We start from the raw sequence: 25,521 nt of genomic DNA, 5'->3' as shown, positions 1-25,521 counted from the left end.
AACAAAATAATAATTTGATCCAAGTAAGTTTTTTTTCCATTCTTCTCAATTTGTAAAAAATCCTTACATGATAGAAAAAAATGAATATTATTTTCAAAATCTGCATAGCTGAATTATTGGAAATCTGTTATCAAAACCACCTTTAAGAAGTTTAAATTCACAGGCCTGTATTATTGGTAAAAATAAGTTTGATTAACAACTTCTAATATGCATTTATAAGATGAGAGTAGAAGATTATTTCATAACTTAAAAAAAGTCTCCGTTGCCTAAAGAGTTTTGTTTTTTATTTAAAATATTGGTGATATAACAGAAAATAACTTAATTCAGAAACAATTAAGTTTAAAATTGAATCGATATATTTACTTTTCAATATAAATTTTATGCACTTGGCTCTATGCTAGGTGATCCCACCCTACATCTTCACTTTAGGCTACCACTCAATAAACTTATAAGGTTTCATGGCACCTCTCCCCCTCACAGGACCCTTGCACTCCTGTCACTAAAATCATAATGGGCAGACAGCAATCGACCTATTTTATCTGGATAAATGCATTTTGGCTTTTATGACTTCTCCTATTTTGAGAAATCAAGCATGACAAGACACACACACACACACACACTGGCTTTTATATAGGATAGATTGGGATCCAGGCATGGCAGAAAACATTTGTTAGATTTGGGTCAGACGATGCAAGTGTCAACTTTGGTTCAAAGGGTGGCATATTAACCTTCCTTCAAAAATATGTGATACATCTTCTAGGGATTCACTGTGTGACACACAGATTACAGCTTAGTATTTTGATGCATGTAATGGGATGAAGCATGTAACAGGGTTTCAAACCACAAAACAGGGAATACTTAATTTTTATTTAAACTCTTCCAAACATTTGCAAGAAATGGAGGAGATTGCTGATTTGTTGAATGAAGTGACTGGAACACATGGGAAGTGAAATGCCATTCAATGGATTGCTAGTAAGCACAGGACTATGAAAGCTATAAGTAAAAACTGTAAAACCACAATTCATTATCTCAAACATATTGCATCTAGATTAAACCCAGATGAAGCTTCTGTTGCTAAGGGACATTTAAAAACGATTAAATCAGTTTATTTTCTATATTTCTTAAATATGAAGGATTTTTCACTAAAAATTATAAACTTATCAACTTCTTTCCAGTTATATCATTTGCTGACACCATGAATGAGACACACAAGATGGACATTATGTTAGGAAAATGAAGGAACATCTTGTATTTGAAGAGGAAACAGGAGAATACACCTACAAAGGTGTTCAAGTTAAAGGAACCACAGCTGATGTAGAATTGTATTAAAGAAGATAGATTTTTGTCAGGTGTATGCAAGCATGTAATTAAAGATTTTGATATTTTAGATCCAAAGTTCTGACCAACAGGATCTAACAACTTGTCAAACTATGGCAAAGATGAGCTTAAGAATCTAATTACTCACTACTCTGAATGTTTATTCTCCAGTGAATCTGATGGTCACAATTCAGAGGAGGGAAGCCAATAGTCAAGTAAGCCACCCCAGCAGGCTGTGATGCATGAGTGGGAATGCTTGAAACAGTTTGTATCAAAACATGTTCCTGCAAATGAAATTATTTTTTCCAGGTGGAAGAAATGTCTTGGTGAACAATTTCATCTTATTCCACACTTAGTGATCTAACAATTACTGTCCAAAAGTTTGCAAATAATACACGAGATGTTTACATCCTAGTCCTTTGGCTTTCTCAGTTTTTATTGCACTTGAGATGTTTAAATGTAGCATTCTTGCCATATATTTCTTGATATGGATCAAAAACTTCATTAATATACATCTTCTGAAGTTCTGAGGTGGCAATGGGTAGGTCAAAATTAAAATCTCAAATTGTGGTGTTTTCTAGGTGACCCTACATTAAATGTGACGAGAAGTAGAGTTAAATAATGCTGTGTCTTGTAATGAAATAGATTAAGATGCAAATAAATCAGTAAATAAAAATGATAATTTATTTGCCTCTATATCATGTTTGTATATCCAAATAAAAATGCTTACCAAACCACATCGTGTGCTAACCAAAGTTTGAAAACTTTTATGGATTGGTAAACACTTTCAGAAGATGTACTTACCAGCTCCTCACTATGAAATTCCCAATCAGGTACAGTTAAAATAAAATATGGCACTTCATCTCTATATAACACTTACGGTTACTTACACATATATTTTTGCAACCAAACCTGAATTTCACTGGTTTTAACTCCTCTAATTGATTAAATGAATATAAATAGTGAAATTTCCTATGCATTAAGTCTACTTTCAGATCAAGGTTGTTCATATTATATACAAGTATCAACCCTTTATATAATTGACTTTCTTTGATTTTTTCCCTTCTCACTGTAGAAATATAAGCCAAACTGCATGAAAATTAGAACTTACTAAATAATATCTAGTTTCACGTTATAAAAAACATAAATTTTTTTCTATTTTATATGTATCCAATCAGTTTCAACTTGATCGATATTCTATAATACATTTCTTTTGATACATTATTCTGCTGATTGCAATAGTCATTCTTCCAGCTACAAATCACAAAAAAAAAACCACCACAAAAACTTACATACACTTATCAATGACCTCTGACAAGATATTTCAAAATATCATCAGGTCAGGGTAGATAACAATATTTTTGCTAACCATTTCCTTGGTCGACATCAATTTATGTCTAATAAATAGTTTATTTTCAATTAATTATAATAAGTTTTCTTATCTATGTGTGTTGTTTGAAAATGGCAAACTTAACAATAATATTCAATAAATAAGGATTTGGGTAATCAGAATATTCCGACATCATCTACTATACTTGCTAAACCAGGTTAAGCTTACCCAAGTCTTGTCCTAGAAGAAAATCTTCATAGCTTTCCAACAGATATAAATGAACACAAAAACATTTTCAGGAATGAAATAAATATGTAAGCAATCTATAAAAACATTACCAGAACTTGGATTTGTTTTTAAGACATCCAAGTTTCTTATTAAATTCTCTGTTCTGTAATTTATAATCTGGCTTATAAGCTTTGCCTGTAGCTACTTTCAAAGATGATCTTAATTAATACAGTGCTCCAGATAATTTTTGTCAGAATAAGTATGATACTAATCAAATTTTGCCTCTGTCAGTATCTGAAAAAAGGTGGTCAGTAATTCAGTATTATGGACAAACATATATATGCTGGTTTATGTAATGATTGAATCATTTATATTATAAAAGTTATAATTTTCATACACTGAAAATATATTTCCAACAAGTACTTACTTCTGCTCCTATACATAGCTATTCTCATTCAGTGCTGTCCTCTATTTGCAAAATAGACCATAGACCAGAAGCAACTTGGTGCTCAACTCGCGCCTCTGAAAAAAGATGCAAATCCAGACAAGGAGAGGAAGCAGAAACCCTGCCAAAGTTTGAGCCTTGTCCAACCACCAATGCAGATCATTTACAAGGGTAGGACAAGGGGTAACAGGAGCATCCAAGTGATCCTGTGCAAGGTTTCAATGATCGTGAAGAGTCCACTGAAAGTTTCTCACATAAATACATCCCATGGGGATAAGTGCCACCATAGGAGACTGCATCTCCAATAGAGATAGATATTCACGAGCAGTAAGCATGTTGATAACAGCCAACTCCAATGAATGGAGTTGAAGAGGAGAAGGTTGGGCCTGACTGAGATGAGTGTTGAACAAAACACCCAAATGGATAAGATATTGGGTAGGAGTAAGGAAGGATTTCTCCAACTTTATCAATCCACCAAAAGAAGCAGAGGAGTTTGTTAGGGGGACTCCAGTACGGAATGAGCCAAGAGAAGTCAGTCGTCCATGTAATGGTGGAAGCACAACCCTCGAGTGTGCATAAGACCCACAAAAGCCTTGACCACCCAACAGAAGATGTATGCCAAATGGAAGAGAACAAAACTGATAAACTACCTCATGGTGAGCAAACTTATGGTTGTGTCTTGATATGGGAATATGGAGATAACAAAAGAAGCAGAGGAGTTTGTTGGGTGGACTCCAGTACGGAATGATCCAAGAGAAGTCAGTCATCCATGTAATGGTGGAAGCACAACCCTCGAGTGTGCATAAGACCCACAAAAGCCTTGACCACCCAACAGAAGATGTATGCCAAATGGAAGAGAACAAAATTGATAAACTACCCCATGGTGAGCAAACTTATAGTTGTGTCTTGATATGAGAATATGGAGATAACCATTCGAGATGTCAACTTTGGTCATCCATAAAGCAAGAGAAAAAGCCCACCTTAAAGTGAGAAATGACTCCTTGGCAGCACCGAAAAGTGAGGTGTGACAGATCTATCACAGGCTGCCAATCTCCAGTTTTCTTGGGCACCACAAACAGCCTGGAATAAAACCCTGGAGAGGGCAAGGCATGCTCACGCCATCATGTAACTGAAATACAAAATTCTCAGCAGGAACCCCAACATAAGGAGAGGGTGGAAATACAAAATACTGAAAGGAAGGAGTATCATGTAACAAGGAAAGTACAGGATTATATGAAATCAGGGAAAGGGATGAAACAGAACATACCTGTGAAATCATGTCCAAAAAAAAAAGCCATATTAGTCCTAACGGAACCCACAGGAGCAACTGGGGAACACACGGCAAACTCAGGTGGAAGAAAAAGGCTGTCAAAACCATCATCATCCCATACAGGTTTGTCTTGTTCAGGAGGAAGTTGAGCAACATCAGGAGAAGAAGGTTGGTTCAAATAACGATCAATCTCTTGACAAATAATTACCAATAATTCCAAAGTCAATTTACCCCCACCTGAAGCCTGAGTAAATGTGTCAGTAGAAGGTACAACCTCTAACGTGGTAACATTTATTTCAGAATTCATAATGCGAACCAAACACAAATGTGTTGGTAAAGAAAGACAAACATGGAAAATTAATTAATTTCCGTAACTGGGTTTCAAAAGTGAAATAATACTACTACGAAATATTAAAATGGAAAGTACAGGTTGTAAACTAGAAATAAGCACTATGAAAATTCAAATTTGATTTAAAAGAGCACTAAAGAAAACGTCTTAACACAAGCACTACCAAACAAGAAGTGATGGTTAGATAGAATAACATAGAGGGAGTCACATGAGTCATGTGTGTGGAGCATGTCTATTGCTGGAGGTTTGTCAGATGATAATTTGCATGCATGAATCAGTTCAACCATGTGAACTGAGAGGGTACATAGGAATAAAGTCTTTTGGCATGCGAAAAACATTTTGCAAATAGAGGGTAGAATTGAACAAAAATAGCTATGGTATGAGAGCACAATTAAGGTACCTTGTCAGAAGTTTAAACTTGTCAATATTATCATATTGTGTACTTGGCCTCAAAAAAGTATTACAAAAACACACACAATTTACACATTTATTTATTTTTAATTTTCTGATTGTGAAAGCATTGCCCTTCTGTTCTTAGCACTGTCCCACATTTTAGTAGCAAGACTGAGATCATACGATGAAATTTTTAGGCCTAACATTACAATTCTCATTAAACAGTATCTTTTCAGTCTTCATAGAGCTGATTTTGTCTTGAGCCTGTTTTCTATAGAAAAGGCTCTTTCACAATTAACACTTGTTACACAAAAGCAGAAAGCTATCTGAAATAATTTTGACGTTAGGAAGTTGGTCGCCATGCAGTTTAAATAACCCTTTTACACAAATGTTCAGTTTTTGAATTTTTATGTTTCCCTTTCAATATGCCTTTGAAGCAATACCATTTATTTTGTACTAAACTACTTTTGTAAAGAACAGGTATTTTTCATAGTATCATTTGAAATTTTGGTGAGTTTATTGGTTCCTTAAAAATCTGCAAGGTCTTCATGAAAAATGGAAAGCACAACTTTAGGTCCCAGATCATGGATGATGTTTCCATATTGTTTTGTAAGCCTATCATTATTTCTTATTAAGTTCTGTTGTTCTCTGCAGCATCTCCTAGTTTATAATTTGGCTTAAAAAAATCTTGGCCTATAGCTATTTTCAAAGGTGATCTTTATTAATACAGAGATCCATATAATTTTCCCGAGGACAAATATGGTAATAATCAAATTTTGCCTCTGTCAGTATCTGCCAATTTACACATCAGCTGCTTTATTTCTGAAGTGGTTCCTTCTGAAACTGAAAATTTTACACCTTTCATACATCCATCATTATATTCCAAAGTGCTCACCATCTCTGTAATTTTCACCAACTTTCTTTAGCTCATCCATTCCAGCTAAAGTAGACTCAACTAGTGGTTTCCTGCTGAAATCCACAACACTTGAATTTCATTATGGACATATAACGTGGCTTGTAATTAAAGCTGTTTTATGGCTGTTAAAGTATGTGTAGTGATTTAGCTGTTGTGTCTGTTGTACCTAGTTCAGAAAATGTTGTTACAACACAAGGATAACAATGATACATAGCATCAACTGCACTTGCTTCTTATGCTTAACCATCTCACAAGGTGTGGTTCTTCGATTTGCAATTCTTTGTTTAGAAATGCTCTGAGTGTTATGCAATTTTGCACATTCTACTGCAGAGCTGCTGAAAAAACAATAAAACTGTTGAATCTTTATTTGAAGTTTTCAAGTGGATTAATGTTTTTGATGACATTGATACACCCCTAGTGTATGTCTGGGGGCCAAGCAGTGTGTCTGTGTAACAAATGGGGAAAACTTTGACTTTATTTGCACAACTACACCAGCTCTGTAACTTACCATAGTACCAATTCCACCTGTACATGTCTACTCCTAATTTATCAAAGGTAACCTTCAAATGTTGGGTAATTGTATAGACTTTGCCATCATCAAGCTTTACACTCTCTGTGTAGGATGTCTCAACATTGTCTTCATGTACATATTTTACACAAATGACTAGCTATTTCCAAGTCCTAGATCACACGACTCATTTATCATGACACCATAAAAGTCACATCTTTGGAGATTTTTCACTATGTCATTACATAAATAGTTTGTTACGACCTTCTGCACTCCGTTATTGATGCTCAACTTCAATTTTTCATTTCCATTTTCAAACCATTCAGGGAGTAAAAAGCTAGTAGTTTATTTATGGCTTCATTTGGATAATCCAACTTAGCACAGAAATAAATTGTTCGAAATACTAACTTATCAGACTTGCTCACTCACTTTATACTCAGATGTACACTCTCAAATTCTCATCATCACTATTGATGTACTCCACACTTTTAGTTTTTCTCTTTACACTCATTCTTACTGCATCTAAGTGGTAACTGCTGCCATTGTGGTTTTTAAATGTAGAAACCTGAATATTAAGAGAATCAGTAGTACCCATCACATTCTTCTTTCCAACAACTTCACAGTGGTGACAAAATATGGATTTGAGTCCATCTGCTTTTGTAACAATCTCTGGCCATGGGCATTGTTTTATCCAACCTTTAATTGTACTGTCAAGGACTGTACCACCACCTGAAAAAAAAAGTTACCAAATTGCATAAGTGTGTTGTGACAATTAGCTTACTTCTTTACATTTAAAAATTGAATTTGTAATGATAATTTTATATAATGCTGGCAAATTATTGCTACTCTAAATTTTCATAGATTAGACCACTGGTTACGACTTACACTATTATGTAATTAATATTACATTGTTGCAGACATAATGTAGTGTTCCTTTTCTAACTGACTTGCATTGTAATTTTCTAACTGTTACTCACATCCAACCCCTGTTAATTCATATTTTTCTCTCCCTCACACAAACACACACATATATATATGTATAGTATCTAATGGATTGGCCCAATGCTTTATTCATCTTTGCAAAGTGCAATAAAGCAAGGATTCACTGGTCTGTTTTATATTTCACAATAAGGGAGAGAAAGAAGACTTTTTTGAGAGCCTATTCATCATGCAGTCATCTTAAACTAGGCACTTACCTGCATGTTTTTTTTTCCATTGTAACATGTTCAATTATTTCATCCAGTATGGAATTAACGACTGAAGTAGGTTTAGGATTTTCCAATATTGATGTGAAAAACTTCTGGTCGATGTCTGTTTTGAAGTAAAGAGTGCAAGTATATTGAAGTTCAAACTTCAAAATATGGCACTCAGTTGTAAAATCCTAGTATCTGTCTAGTGATATGTTTGGTAAAACAAGCTGTCACATTTTACTTCTCTTATAGAATGGCTAAATATGGAAATAAAAATTAAATTGTGTTATTTTTACTATGTTTCACTTTAATTTTAGTAATAAAAACAAACAATAGTTTCTTTATGCAAAAATGCTTCTGTAATGTGATCCACAAAATAAATACACCTACACTGCAAAGCTGACTGATGATTGGTTGATTACAGATCACCCAATGTCAAAGGATATAGGTCCAAACACTTTTTGTAGTTAGGGGTAACTATTGATGCAGGTCTGACTAATGCAATACCACTGCATAACTAGTATTAGGCAACCAATTCAACTGTATAATTGAGTGTGCATAAAACATACACATGTATTTGCATTTATTCAGAATTAATTTCAAGAATGTCACTTAAACTGACTTATTATTATTAGGTGATTTCATTACATGTTGTAATACACGGTAATCTAAATGTCATTGTATCTGACGAAATACTGGTACACTAGTTTCAGATTTATACTTTTTAGGCGAGTTTTACAATATGATTATAAATTTGTCTAATGAACATGTGTTATTCTTTTACAGATAAAAAAAATAATGTTACATAAAGAAAAACTTTTGTTGTTGATTTAGGTTCTAGAGATTATGCAAATTAAATATAAAAACTTTAAAGTGAAAATAAATACAAGTTATCCCTCCCATGAAATTCATGTTTCATACAAATACTTTATAAAAAAAATATCAGATTTTTTGTATACAACATACTTTCAAGTTTACTGAAAAATTGCAAACTTTTGTAAACATATACATAGTAAGTTCAGAATTATAGTGACTGTCAATTCTTCAATATGGATTCAGTCCATTGCACAAGTAACACTGCTAATGGTAGATCTGATATGTGAGCTTTTAGGCTTATAGGTGAGTGGAGGCTATAAATGCAACCTTAAACAAAGGAAAATTACCAAGAAATGGCTCAAATAAAACTTTATACTTTCAATACCCCAGATAATCTTGTAAAATTTAATAAGATTACCTCTTATGCTTCTTTTCTCAAGAGAATATGAGATATTAACCTATCTTTATAAGATCATTTTTCTATCCCTAGAATCATCCTAGTAACTCTCTTCTGAACCATTTTCAATGATGTCCTTTTTTAAATGAGGGGATTAAAGCAGTAAAACTGTACACAGTATTCCAAGTGAGGCCTAATTAGTGATTTCTGTAGGGAGATAATTATCTCTGTTATCTCGTAATCAATGTGTCTATAAGTACACCCTAAAATTCTTTAACTTTACAACTCACAACAGAGCACTGCTTTGATGGCTTGAGTGATGTACCTAGCATTAAGCCAAGATTATTTTCTTCAGTTACACTATTGAGTGGGTTCTCATCTATATCATAAACATGTTCCAATTTTTGGTAAAACAAATATTATCTTGCATTTACTAAAATTAAAGTTCATTTACCAAATACTTATCCAACTTACTAATTGATCCAAATCATTCTGTAATACCTCAAAATCCTCAATACAGTTAGAAATACTCAAGAGTTTAATGTTATCAGTAAATTTTCTAGTTAGTAAGTATGCCTTATCAATATCAAAAGCAAAGTCTCAAAAACTCCATAATTCCAATGACATCTAAGATGCTCACCACAATCAAATCCTCTTATTCCAAAATTTATTGCATCCTTCCAGTAATAGTGCAAAATAAATTTTACTTATTTTCAACTTATTCTTAATTCAAACATTACTCAACAAGCTTTTAGTATTTCCCCATGCAATTTTCAAACCTGCTTAAATAGAGCCCTTAACAAAATCTCTACTTTGTTTTTAAATCTGTTCTACAAATCTAACTGGCATAACTGTTGATCCAGACACAATAATCTCTTATTTAGTCTTTGCATCCTGGTTTCACTAAGGAAAAGTCTTACCTGACATTCTTTGAAGAGGTTAATACTTATGTAGATATGGGTACAGGTGTGATGTAGTGTATCTAGATTTCCAGAAAACATCTGGTAAGGTACCACATACAAGGTTTGTTAAAATAATTATCCCTCTAAGTATGGGTATAGGTTGACTTATTGTACAGAAAAGTGGCTGGATGAGAGAAAGCTGAGGATTATTATAAAAGGAGTTCAGTCAAACTGGATTAATGACACAGATGGTGCACCTCAGAGCTTGGTATTAGTATATTTGCACCATTTGATTCACAGCAATGACACAGATGAAGGAACAGTCAATAAATTACTCATATTTGCTGAAGGTATTAAGGTCTTGGGTGTTGTTTGTTATAAGGAGCATACTGTTGCATTACAAGAAGGATTTAGATTATTTGAGGAGTTAGGCGTATAATTGGTTGATAACTTTTAACCATAATACATACAAGGTAATGCATGTGGGTTATCATAGTATGAATTATATGTATAATTTTGATGGTAATAACTTTAACAGCATTATGGAAGAAATGAATCTTGGTGTTCTGACTGATCAATCTCTTAAGATATCCAAGCAGTGTGATATGGCAAATGGGATATTAGGTCATATCTACTGATGTGCTAAATACAAATCTAAATACAAAGAAGTTATAATTTTATCATATCGGTAACTGGTTAGACCACATTTGGAGTATTGTGTTCACTCTGGGGTTCCTTTCTTTAAGGACATCAGATGGAACATGAGAGGAAACAATTGGCAATTTTTGAAAGAGAGGATGTGATAGGTGGGCATGTCAAAAGGGGTCTGATTGTCTATTACATGCCTCTGTAACCAAATAAGATTGAAGATTATAAAAATTATGCTTTGCCTGAATGATGATGATACTGTCACAAGTAATTTACATTGAATTTTGTACTTCTTGGAGGGGGTGGTAAATAATTTAGAGAAGAGGGGATGCCAAGAGAGCTAATGTCACAATTCTCACACAAGGGGAATTCTAGATTTTATTTTTAATATTGCCTTATAAAAGTAAGAACTTAAAACTTATATACCATTATGGATTATTAGCTATATTTATTGTTATACCATGAGAAGAAAATGGTTTAATTAAATCTTTAATGTAACTCACTAAAACCTTGTGAAATGTGCAGAAGAAGATGCCCATGGACAGTGTTAATGTTGTCAATGGTAAAGTTAATGAATACAAATATAAATTTTGGCACGGCAGGATTCATCTTCAGCTAAGATAGATTTCTCTACCAGGATGGTTGGCATTTGGAATGGGCTGCCTTCAGATGTTGTAGATGCAGTAAATTTGAGGGAGTTTAAGGGAAGGCTGGATAAGTATTGACTCTGAGTTTATTTTTTTCTTTTTATTATTAAGTTTAGTTTAGTGAACAGGACAGCCTAGATTGACCAACATGTCCATTATTATCCTTAAATTTTATGTTATAAAAAACCTCTTGTCTATACCTAACACATGAATGAATGAGCTACTCATCAATTTTTACCCTTAAATCCTTAAAATAGATCTTTGTACCTGGTTTATAACTGAATATTTGCCATTACCAACATAATTGGATTCACGTGCAATTTTGTTGTATTTTCAAGTGGAAAGGTGATAATGATGGACTGGATGGCCTTCTGTAACCTTGATCAATCTTTTGTAGTTGTTCTGATGCACATCCTAAAAATTCCACTTTTTAGGTAATTTCTTTTTACTTTACCCTAAAAAATCATAAAGGTTAATTTTTAAATCATAAAACTCTGTTAATTTTCTAGTTTGAAAAGGCTGCATAATGCATTTTCAGAATTTTTTTTTTTTTCATGGGTCTTTTACAAATAGTGGCTACTTTGAGCTTCTGTGACACTGATCTAACCTTATTCTTAGGCAAACCTAATTCATTAAAAAAGTGAAGATGTGAAATAATTATATATTGATGTGGTGCCTGCTGATACATGTAGTTTGAATTGTTTCAAGATTTTGATGATAGATTTATGAATATAAAATTTTCCTATTATCAGATTTATGTTTGAGTTTTCTTGTGGGTTAACTGTTTGGGTGTTGGAATACAAAAAAGATTGGAATTATAAACTCAAATATTAGGAGTAATAGGTATAATATTTGGAATAGATTTTTTGCTTTGATAAGTAAATGAATGTGCATGCCTATATTTAAGGTTACTTTAAACTCTCAAATAGTGAAATTCATTGTTTGAGAATATTGGGTAACCTCAATGGGCCAAAACATAAGAAAAGGCAAGGTAATTGATTCAACCCATCTAAATCACCTCTAAATTAAAATTGAACATTGTTAATACAACTTAAATATGGCCCTGCACAACCAAATGTCTACCCAAAAAAAACTATACTCTCAAATCTTAAACCTATTAAACCTAATAGTTTGGCTTATATTTGCAAATTTCCCATATTTCACCAATAAAACAAAGGCAACCCATAAGAAGACAATTGTGAACACATAAAATAAAGACTTCAAATTTTTGTTTTACACTCCAAAGAAAATATGTTGTTTAAACTTCCACACATATCCTCATCAATTAAATCGCTTAAACTAGGCATCATTCTAGTAGTTAATCTCTTCACACACTTTACATGTTGATATCCTTTCCTTTCTTTGGTAAGAGAACTAAGTCTGCACACATTATACTACTTCGAATGAGGCCTCACAAAAAAATTGTATAATGCTATATTAACATTCTTGTTAGTAAATTCAAAATTCCTATAAATGAAACTAAGAAATCTTATTTATTCTTTTCACCACATCTACACACTCAGCAAAAAGTTTTAAGAGTTTTTATTAACAATCACAAGTCTCTTTTTTTTCACATCACTAATGTTTTTTACTTATGTTTGTGTTATTAATATATGAGAACTGATAATTCTTACCCAAATGTTTTATCTCCATTAACTCAAACATATACTTTACAACACATGTACGAATGGAGAAATTATTCCAAAACAAATTCAGGTCTTCAAAGTTAATTAAATTTTTATTTACCATACACATAAGAAAAATCAACCAAGTAACAAGATATTCTTTACCTTTACAACATTGATTTACATTGTCATTGTAACATGAAAAACAAGCATGTACAAAGATACATTTACAATATATGATCCAAAAAAAGCACTCAAACCAATCTGTTTATTTATGAAAATTGAATCAAAGTTAACATTTTCCAATACTGAAAATGCATTTCCAATAATACTTGCCTCCGCTAACACTTTAGCTTTATCTCAACGAAAGCTTCTCTTATCTACCCATCTAAGCATTAGTATGAATCTTATATCACTTATTACAGCCTTTATAACCCACTATATTGCCCAAAGCAAGTTAAATCTTGTGATTCCCTCCACTGACATTAATGTGACCCCTATCCTAGATCTGTATATAAGCTTCGCATTATTACCCTCTATTCACTTTTCAAGACGGCCCAATTAGCAGACCCAAAACCAGCCATTTTGTGGGGAGGATGGGTGGATGGTGTGAAAGGAGACAAATATTATTGGAAACATTTTCGGTATAGGAAAATGTTAACTTCCAAAACACACTAACGTTGACAAGGTGGAGGGGTTGATGATGGCAAAATCTACATAGAAAGCATCTGCATAGAGAAAGATGTGTGAACATGAGATATAGTAATAGCAAACTAGTGGGGGCTGCACTAATTCTGGAACAGGTATGCTCTTCGCTCGGACATGAAATCTAATTCCTAGGTGGTATATGCTGCCTGGTCAGAGAGGCAAAATCCTAACATCGTTAGAAGAATAAGCATTTGTCTAAGCTCCAAACAGGCAGATAAGGTTCCACATCTCGTCATTACAATTATAGGGCTGTGGACTCAAATCTAGATCCAAGGCGTAATGGCTAGGGCATGAGGACCACTTTGTGTTTAGTCTTGTTTAGTAAAGTGGTGTTATTGGATCCCAACCTGAAAGTTACAGAATGTTGCATATCGAGCCACCAAAATTAAGAAAAGAAGGCAAGCAACACAAAAGTGGACAAACCCTCACCCCAACCTGAAGAAGCGGAAAATGCAACAAACCCAACTCAGAATTATGTGACCTGTCACACCTCACTCAATCTGAAAAAACAGAGATTACCCAGCCTGAGATTACAAACAGAAATCCCAACTCCCCAATTTGAGAGGCAGGGTAACACCTCCTGCCTCCAGAATTATGAGGAAGATGTGGAACAAACTAATTCCAACCAATGGCACAGGTATTGACACTCCATGTGTGAAATTATGAAGAATTGAGGGCCCTTTTCCATGATCATCGAAATGAAGAGAATGACCAAAAAGAAGGACCATGCTCAACTCAACCAGATAGTAAGGAGTCATCTCTGAACCAGAATTATGAGGAGGCTCCTCTATAAACTGGTCCTGCTCCTACCATACATCTGGGAAAATCATCCAGGGTTATTGGTAGAAGGGCACCCAGCATCACCCTCTTCTCCTTGAGTGGAATAATGAGCTCAAGCATCACTCAAGAGGAATAAACCTCTGTCCACCACTCCAGTGACTGAAACTGGGAGTGGTAAGGATTCCCATGCTCCAGTAGGAGAAATGGGAAATACTCGCGTTGGGGAGTCCTGAGGAAATGATGATACAGAGACAATGCAATAGGTGAATCACGTTTCTATTTTGAAAAGAAAACCAACCCCAATTTATTCAATCTAGGGGTCAGCAGGGATGGAAAAAAATCCCCTTAAGCTTTATACATGATAGTACATGAGCGGTAGTCCACTAGTGTATTTGTCTTTGTGTTACAATTGTATACCACCTGGAAAGCACATAAGATGGTCTTATGGAACACCTCATCTCAACAGAGCTTGTTTCTACCAGGAAAATTTTTATTGGTCAACTGGTAGATAGTGCAGATTTGGAAAGAGGCATACCTGACCAGGCAACACCCACCACTGAATGGGATCCAAATGAAAATGATGAAAGTATCCCATAAAAAGAAGAGAAATAAACACAAAATAATACTGAAATCACTTTGAAAAAACTATTACTTAAAAATCAAATTTTTGTTATTTTGTAAAATAACTAAAATAGACAACAAACTCCAGACCCAAGAAGACAGGTTTAAAAAAAAACAAAAAGCAAATCATCTAAAGCATAGTTATTATTAAAGCCAATCAACACTGAAGAGAAACCTACAGCAAGCACGTAAAACCATTTGTCATAACATTCTGCCATCGAGAAAAGTGAATAGGAAGTAATAATGGGGAGCTTACATACAGATCTGGGTTAGGAGGAGCACTGATGTAGATGGAGAGAATCACAAGATTTAACTTGCTTTGGACAATACAATAGGGTATAAAGGCTGAAGTAAGTGAGGTAAGATTCATACCAATGCTTAGATGGGCAGAGAAGGGAAACTTTCATTGGATAAAGCTAAAGTATGAGAAGAGGTAAGTGTGTTTCGGAATGACCATCATCCATGCAGTTACAAGATATATTTACATGCAGGAGATACAAAAGCTTTTGATACACATGTCAATGTAAGAACAAAAGTAATGGATATTCATTTATCCTATACATCTAAGAAACCAATACTTATTTTTTATACGTATATCTTATTGTTTCATAAAGTATTCTGTTCTCCTTGAAGCCACTACTTGGGATAAAACCTGTATCATGTTTTACACCAGTTGCTCAATTTGTTACAATACAATGCCTTCAAAAATCCTATACGTAATTTTCAACATACCTTTATCTCTAAGTTCAGCTAATGATGATGCAACAACAGCTTTTCTTTTCTGTCTATCACAGCTCCATATTTTATATGGGCGATGCTTTGAGTCCTAATTTGTTGGAGAGAAAAATGTCAGATTAAATAATACTGTATCATTGTTAAAGAATTATTTTTGTTCAACTGCCTGTAATTTATGAACTTGTTTAGTAAAAGTTACCACAAAAATTACTCGTTAAAGTACAAAATTTATTAGGTTAATCAAAAAATTAAAGTTTCATATTTTCTTGTTTGTTTCTATTCCATGCTATCATATAAAAAAAATAAAATATTAATCTGCTGCTCTTTAAAGATTTTATTTCAAAGATTTTTTTTTCAATGGTAGGCTGAAACAATGACTAAAAATTTTCAATATTTTTCCATTAATAAAAACCACTTCTTCTTCACAGATATCAGAAATTAGGAGGTTTATATCAACTTTACCATAAATTCATCCAAAATATTTGGTTTCAAAGTTAACAACTATCTTATTCTTAAATCTTGTACAATGAAATAGACTACAGAAACTTTTTCAAATTTTACATTTTGAATCACCTGAACCCATTTCTTAGGGTCTAGGTTTACAATTTTAAGATCAGTCAAAACATAATCTAATAATATATCAAACAACTACATTACTATCCGGGTAGATAATAAATCACAAAATTATTAAGCACAAGTTTTACAAATTTCAGAAATTAATAACTGATACCTTGAAACTAGGCACTAATTTTCAACTCTACCAATAGGTATAGTGCCAATAACTCCAATTTTGTAGACATTTTGCAGAAGCAGAAAAACAGATCTGTCCGTAGATCAGATGATGGCTCAATATATCCAGAACATATAAGAAAGTCTTGCCTTCAAATGATTGATACTTGCATTCAATTTTAAAACCCTTAAGCTACTTGGGATCCAGAATAAGTCACCATTCCACCCACAGACTGACAAAAGGTAATATGGCAGGATTACAACCTACTTTCTTTTTCTTAATGTAGACACTAACTTATTTTCTGATTTCTTTAAAATGTTTATTAATATAAGAACATTGTGATTTCATCAAAAATATGGTTACTAGTGCATTCAAGCTGACTGAACCATACTGACTGTATCTACCGGTTAGATATGGGCAATTAGTGGAATTGATAATCAATTGTCAGGCTCATTAATTGTTTACATTTATCTGATTAATTATTTTCACATGAGACTTGAATAGTTGGTATGATTGAAAATAAATATAATTGGAAACACCAATTTTCATTAGTTGATTATTTTAATGAGTCACGATACAAATTATGTTGAACAGCCTTGAATTAATCAAAGATGATAATACAAAATCAGAATAGCAATATTTTGCTTACTTGGATAGTTGTAATAATTGAAAACTAATAAATGGAAACAATAATTTTGATTAATTGATTATTTTACAGGACATTAATTGCTTTAGTTATAATTTTGATTAATCAATTATTTTACTTGACAAAAATCAAAGTAATCAATGCTCATAGGTTATCAATTACACTGACAAAATGAAATAATTCCCTAGCTCTACCACTAATGCTGGTGAGACTGAATCAGGAATTTCCAAAAACAGTCAGACTCATGAACATATTCTGCTGGTCTACATTCTGAGTGTGAAGAAGATGATGGAGTGAACATGGTGGACATGATTGAAATTTCCTATAATGAAAAACATTTTGAAGAAATCCAAATGGAAGTTATTACTTAAGAAATAAGTTACAATCCTTCTATTCTAGCTTTGTGCCAATCTCTGGGTGGATTGGTGACAATATACTAAAGCCCAGTTCTAATATTTCATGGTTTAAGGGCTTTAAGATTGAAGGCAAGACTTTGTTAAATGCTCTGGACTGTACTGAACTGCCATCTCATTCATTGACAAACCTCATTGTCTGCCACTGCAAAATGTCTACAAAATTAGAGGTATTGGAACTATGCTTGTTGATATAGTTGAAACTGATATCTTGAAACTAGGAAATAAGTTATTAATTTCTAAAATTTGTAAAACTTGTATTGTGCTTTAAAAATTTTTTAATTTGTTATCTTACCCTGGTAATAACATGAATGTTTGATACTACATTGATTACTGAACAGACTTTTCTGATATGTTGAGGTATTTGTGTTATTTGTTTGTTTGGACTTGATTTTCTCAAGCGAGTATTTTAGCAATAAGTTAAACAACAGTTAGAAGTTAAAATGTCAAAGTTAATGTAAAATTATTATAAAGTTATGATGGAGATCAATGAAGCTGATGTGTCAAGCTTAAAGTAGGCCATTACAGATTTTACCAAGCAGGTGCAGATGTTAACATGCTGGATAAGACTCGCCAGCAAGGGATACTACTATCTCCTATATACCACCTCAGACTTCAACACAGCTACCACCTACACAGGGACACCACAAGGAAGTACCACCACTTTATGTTACCGCAGTCAAACCTCCACACCTGCCTGCCTTATCTTTAATCCACCTTATAATAATAGTGGAGCACAAACAAAAACCCAGAAAAAGAAAAACCTAACTTATAATACTATATGAAAAAACAGTATTAAACATTATAAAAAAAAAAATCACAAATCACAATAACTCATCAAGAAAGTATCTACAGTAAATCTCTTTTAATAATAAACAAATATATCTTAAGTATCACAATCTAACTGCTCTCACAATCTAGCTAATCGTCAGAGCAGAGACTTATTTCTTTGCCAAACCAGAAGATTACATATCATATGACTTACAAATTAGCATTTATTTTACATATTCACACAATTTTAGTATCCAAACATCACCACTAGGAGAACCATCGTGTTGGTTTCTTTATATAAAAAATGACTTGTTCAACATTTAACATGTACTAGAATGCATGTGAGCTAGTGTTTTTAAGACAAATAAAAATATAGCTGAACTAAATGATAGAAGGAAAAGAAATACATAAACATTAAACAGAACCATAACTAAAAATAAAATAAAAATAACTACCTCAGAATCTAATTCAATGTGACTAATATATGGTGAATTCCAATGAAATCATGGTTTAGTCCCTTCAAGAATCTTCCTTCCTAAGAAACTGAAACGTGTACAACAAGTCTACTTAATCATGCTGTGTATACCTTATATGTTATACCTCTTACTTCTAATTTATTTTTTGTCACAATATCATATTTTGCAGGTTTTATCTGTAAAAGGTACATATTACATTTTACTACTAAACACTAGTTTATTTCAAAATACATTTAGGTCATTCAGAGTGAAATTAAACTAAATATATGGAAAGTGTATAGTGGTCTCAAATATAATGTACAGCAGAAAAACAAAGGTAAAAGTTTAGCATAAAAAAACTAGGAGTATACTTAACAAACACTAAAATAATTGTATAAAAAAAAAGTTAAATATAAGCATAGCAAAACTATTCTATTCATATTTGACTGAAATATCATTAAAATATTTCAATCATAATTATGAATTCATTTGTTTAGTAAAAAGTTATTACATTAGGTTACATGGGCTTTGTTATTTCCTATACTTTTGTTAAACACTTAACTATCTAGTATAATTGCAAAAATATGCATATTTACAGATAATTAATATACAATTTTTAATTTCTACATACTACATTTTAATACACATTAGTACTCCTAGGTGAAGTATACACTTCCCCATTTGGTGGATCATGTGTAAATATACACTACAATTACTTTGAAATCTGAGCTTAACAGTATCAACCATCAACAATTTTAAAGTTTAAGTTTTAATGTAATATTTTAAAACTAATTTATAATTCATTATTCATGTTATTAAAAGAATATTGAAAGCAAAAATATAACTGATTTCAAAATTAGAAATTGAAATTATAAACGTGATAATTTACAAATATAATGCATATGTTTAATAATTTCATTAGATTGTATTACTATTAGCACATACTCTTAACACGAAATATACGAAACAATGGTTCAAAAACAATTTTCGTGCTACAATTACAAAGCAAGACTGTATTTCAATTTTAGTTCATCGTTCGAAATGTTTAATGACACGTTAAGAGTTTAAATTTAACTTAACAATAACGCTAACAGTGACACTAACAGTTAACTCGCGTTTTGCAAGCCTGTACAGGCGACAATTACTGTACCACCGACTGCACATAATTTCTGACAGCGATACAAAATTAGACTACTCCTGAAGGTTAAGCCTAAGTCTACTTTCAAGTTAAGAACAACTACAAAATAAGTTCCTACTTTTAACTTAGTCTGTCTTACCGCCGTTGACATTATTTCATTTTCCTTTTTTCTGAGATGTTCGTTTGCATCTTATTTGCGACAAAAATTCAGAACATCATCCACACATAGGCCACTTATCTAGTCGATTCGAGTACAAGGTCTCCCACCCAACCATAGGCCCTCTATATTAATCCACTGCAGTTTAATATCATAAATTCTACCCCTAATATCCCACTCCCTATTACTATTTCACCCGCTGCGTAATAATGTTTGTATGTTTGAAGTTATGCACAAAGCTACACAATGGGCTAGCTGTGCTCTGCCCACCACGGGTATCGACACCCGGATTCTAGCGTTGTAACTCCGCAGGTGTAATTATAAAAGAATAGCAATGACAATGAACTGTTGAAAAACTAAGTGCTAGAAAATTTGGACAAAAACGATTTATACAGTTTTCTATTTCTATTTTGACATTTTCGATCTGAGTAGCACCTCATGCAACACATGGGCTAAACGGCCAGGTCAGAGAACCTAAGGTTCAGAAAGGGTAAGGGACAAATAGTCAATAGCACCTGTCGCCTACACAGTTACCTTGTACCAAGTAGCGCGATTGGCTGTCACTTTTATAACGCTTCCACAATGGAAATTGCAGAGCGTATTCAACGGCATATCGTGATCTTGAACCTCCTATTTTCAGACCCACAGCCCAGCACACAACCTACTAAACTACATCATTTTTTTTTCTTATTGATGCTAATCGTAAACTTTTATTTACCACAATAAACACTAAAAACATCTAACATACAAGACATAACTAGTTTTACTCAAAGGCTTATGTTAAGTTTAAATTTCGATTATTCTAAATATAATCAAGTTATCAAAAAACAAGCACCGACGAGAAAGTTCAAAGTTAGAGTAGACGTTCCCAAACGTTTTAACTTGAGCCCCCACCCAAACATCTTGATCTACTGGGAAAACCCACATCTAACGATTTAACAGAAATTTTAAATAATACTCACTCTGGTGTACCTTACTTTTATTCCAATTTACTGGTTGACAAAAAATCTCAAACATGAACAACGTCATTAACCGCATTGGTTACAAAAAATAAAATTATCGCAGAAAATATTGCTTTATCCAGTATCAGAAACGATTTGTAGATAGTATTTCCACATGTACTGAGACCAGTGGTATGCAAACATATCATGTGTTTCTTACCACCTTATATAAAATGTTCTGAGATTTCTCAAGATATTGTGTACGTGTTATTAATATAGAATGTCAGTCAATGGAACCCATAAGTTTCTCTTGCCCTAGATACTCACGGAACTAGGTCATTCAGCTAGAGTGTCACATATACTTTCTCATGGAAAAAATTGTGATAACATAATAACATAGAGCATTCTCTATAGAAATAGACAGTGGTATTTTCTACTGGTAAGTAGGATGATGCCACCAAAATATAGCATCCCTTATTTTGAAGTGAGTGTCAATTAAATGGGTAGCCCCTGTGTCCCGAGAAGAATGACAATGCTTTTATTAGTACATAATGCCATATTTTCTTAGCCTGAAAAATGATGATTTTAACAGAAATATATATACAGACTTTAATAGATATACTTGGTTTAAAGAAGCTTCCAGTAAAGGCACCACATAATACTTTTGCCTTTAACTTTGATTGTTGTTTGGCTGAAATCATAAGTGTTCAAATGTGTCGTACATTGTGTCTAGTCACTTTTTTCCTTTGCATTAAGTCGAGGTTAGAAAATTCAGAGTTGTGTTACGCCAAACAGCTTCTGCTGAATCCACTGTTATTCGAAAGTTCCCACCTAACTACTCGAAGGGAAATCACTAAACCAGAAAATACCATAGACCATCTCGCAAACACTTTTAGATCTATAAAGTCAAGTGTAGAACCACCATAGATTTATACTATACAGCTTCAATGCTTGCAACGATTATTGTAGACATGAGTCACTTATGTCACACAAGAAGCAAATTATAGCATTCAAGAATAATTTCGAAAGAACACGTACTGTAATGTTCCCCAATATGTGAAATATTACAAACAAATAGTGCACAGAACAATCGGCAAGTGATTCAGAAATAAAAAAGCTAATAATTCAATAATAGAATTAAGCTAGCGAAGAACTCAGAGAAATAATTTAAATAGAGAAATAAAACCAATATTAAAGTAATCAATAATTATAATTAATATTTATTTACAAAATCACTGAAAGGTAAGAAAACTTAAGTCTGATTTGGCGGAAAGAAAAGAGAAAACGCAATCATAGGAAGCCCAGAAAATGGCTCAAAGGAAGGCTTCATAATTGCTTTATTCCTAGTTCATTGGTAGAAGCAACTGTTGGTAATGTATTGAAATATAGATGAGAGTACAAAGTAAAGGATATCAAATTAGCAGAAAAATATTTTCCACATTTAGAAGAAACAGTTAACAAAGATATAAACAAGGCACCAAATCTCGATATTATGAATATTGGTTTAAGAATATAAAATACTGATGATTGAATAAGAGTTACGTCAGTAACATATAGACCTGTACAATTTAAAGGCGTTATATTACCATCTAAAAAAAATCGACGTAGAAGGCAACTATCAGAAAATGAAAAGTATGGATAAGTACCACATATTTTGTTTTTCTTGTAAACTGTTTTGCTAAAATAAAATACTGCTTATTAACGAAGATTTTTGTTCCTGTCAGTATAATATCAAGTCATAGAATATCGCTAGAAAAGTACTTTATGTATATAATGCCTTATGATGTAGAAATAGTTATAACTCTAGTTCAAAATGAATTCATAATCAATGAAGCAAGTATTCATTATCTAATTATCAGAGTATGGAAGCCATTAATGCAAATGTTCTACAAATTTCAAACTTTAATTGCAATTTAATTGCAGCATTTAACAGGCAAATTTAATAAAGTAATTATAACAACTATGCATTTGGCAAAATGTTTGCTTGCGTATTTGTGTGTATGTTTCAGAATTTTCATGCAAAGCTACCAAGGGCTATATTTGCATAGTCGTTCTTAATTTTGAATTTATAGACTAAAAAAGGCAACTCTTGGGTTACTCTTGTCTGATCTAATAGTGAGATTAGACTATTACTTTTTTAGAGCACCCACGACATCCACGACTCCTGGCTATTGGCAGAGAGAAATTAAGCATTTTAGGGAGCTATTGATAGGTTTAATCATCCTGTAAATTCTTTACCTGAAGCGGAATTGATGAAATGGTTTGATTCCATTATGAATGAGAATAATTGTTGGTTCATGTTCAGTGAAGCAAGTATTAAATACTGAATCCCTGAATACTGAAGCCATTAATGCATATGTTATAAAAATTAAATAAACGAAAATTTGTTTACTTGTTTCCATATTCGTGTATAGTCGCCCATAATTTTGAGAAAATAAACTATTCATAAACAATAGCACCCACCCTCAACTCTTGGGCTAGTCTTGTCTGACAAAATGTATGGATTTGGTCATCACTCTTATAGCACAACCACTGCTCCAAAGTGCAGAATGCATTTTTGTGCTGTCTGGGTAACTGATATTCTATAATAATGAACTGTACCCTTATATAAGCAATAAGAAGCAGCTGTCAGCAGTTTTAAGAATGGTAGATATTCAAGAAATGGATGTAAGTCTTAAAGAAAGTTATATTTTCTTCATTAATTTCAAAGAGGCATAAGCTCTGCTTTATTAGAATTCAATCTTGAAGAGTTTACGAAACATGGAATACCATTTAAAGATAGCCAAGGTCACGGATATGATAATAGTGCAAATAGGAAAAATCAACAATTAAGCAAAATAACATTTATTGGTTCCTTGTGGTTGTTAGTTTTCAACTTTGTATTGTGTGATGCCGCAAATGATTGCAACTAGTCAAAAACATTTTGTGTTTTAGTCAAAGAATCTATACTATTTTGGGGACATTAACTATCAGATTGACTATTTTGAAGTCCTTTGTCAACATCACTCTCAAATCCCTTTCTGCCACTAGATGAGAGTGTAAATTGAAAGCGCAAAGGCAACAAAACACCAAATGAAATGTATATTAGCAGCTTTAATAACATTGAAAAAATCCTCAGAGAACAATGTCGGGCAAACAAGTTGACAGGAGTTTTATATCTATCAAAAAATAACAAAAGATAGGACAGAAACCTGGTATAGAACAAGAGGGCAAATGGTTGCTTGAGGGGAGTTCGAGGCACAATAAATTATATACTAGTGAACTAAAGCAATTGTCTGAACAGCAGAGTCTCGGGTTCAACTCCATCCAAAAGTCTGTTTCATTTGAATGAAGGCAAGGGTGTGGATTTAGTATATTTAGTTTTTACAAGTTCTTGATAAAATGCCACACAAAATATTATTTCAGAATGTTACGCCAGTAGGAGTTGGGCAAATAGGATTATTGCATGGGAGAAAGCAAAATATGTTTTTTTAATGGAGTACAATCAAATTGGACCATACCGATGTCTTAGCTGAACATTGGATAGAACTGTTTCAAGTACCAACATATATACACATGGAAGAAAACCTGTTTGCAGTGTTATATTAATTTATGGGGTAATACAAACTGCCAAACAAACACTTTTAAGTTTGTAAACACTGAATGAACACCTACTGTATGTCCTGATGATGTATTCTCCAACTGAACAACAATTCGCTGGCTATTCTGGATAATAAGTAGAGTTTCCAGTAGATCTGTTATATAGCCCTCCACTCAGTGTAGACCGACCAAGAGTCCATAGGATGTATGAAATAGTTGCATTCAACATTTTAATTAATGGTGCAATAGAAATTGTGTATCATTATTTAGTTAAAACAGCTGTACATTAAAAGAGCTATTAAAGCCAAATGCAAAAAAAATCAAAGCTTGAGTCTGGTGGCTGGATATGGTTATGTTTGCAACATGTAAGAAACTTGATTCTGGATGGATTGGTTGATTTTATATGTCAATAATAATGAGGCGAATCATGAGATGCAGAGGCTGTGTGTTGCAGAGGTCAAAGGAGGATGAACAAGATGACTGACAACATGAAAATTGTGTATTGTGTGATCTTTACTCAGTTAATGAAGAGGAAGGTGCTGGCTTATGTATCTGACAGTCAGATTAGAAAACACCAATGAAGGAATGTTGTGACTGCATTGATTACTGACCAAGATGCCAGTGTTGACCACTTATTCATTATGGTTGAGATCAGCGAAGAAGTGGGTGGATTTTGTATGTTGAATCTAGCGCAAAGCTACTTGAGGGTATCTTGTTGTTGTAACGAATTTGTTGTTATGTATTTATTTTAATATGAACGTTATTTAGATTAAATTTATACTTGGAAACATACATAGCTGTTAGATATGTATTGCGAAACTCCGCCTATTCTCCAAAGTTGTAGAAGATTTTCGAGAGTAAGAATA

The 25,521-nt window shown here is 33.0% G+C and overlaps 1 protein-coding gene across 1 annotated transcript in view; it reads right to left on the bottom strand.

The window, feature by feature from the left end:
• Positions 1–20,254, bottom strand: part of LOC106470363 — a 26,037-nt gene extending 5,783 nt beyond the window's left edge. The window contains exons 1-5 of the mRNA XM_022398968.1: positions 20,118–20,254; positions 18,841–18,928; positions 15,823–15,916; positions 7,953–8,203; positions 7,348–7,485 (exon numbers count right to left, since the gene is read on the bottom strand). Of these exons, the coding sequence (XP_022254676.1) occupies positions 7,348–7,485; positions 7,953–7,980 (166 nt within the window). The 5' untranslated portion in view covers positions 7,981–8,203; positions 15,823–15,916; positions 18,841–18,928; positions 20,118–20,254. The remainder of the gene's footprint in view (positions 1–7,347; positions 7,486–7,952; positions 8,204–15,822; positions 15,917–18,840; positions 18,929–20,117) is intronic.
• Between the last annotated feature and the right edge of the window lie 5,267 nt (positions 20,255–25,521).

The sequence above is a fragment of the Limulus polyphemus genome, unplaced genomic scaffold (genome assembly GCF_000517525.1).
Source record: "Limulus polyphemus unplaced genomic scaffold, Limulus_polyphemus-2.1.2 Scaffold3965, whole genome shotgun sequence".
Classification (NCBI taxonomy): Eukaryota; Metazoa; Arthropoda; class Merostomata; order Xiphosura; family Limulidae; genus Limulus; species Limulus polyphemus.
Note: the sequence above shows the minus strand (reverse complement) of the source record. Positions and strands in the feature narration are given on the sequence as shown.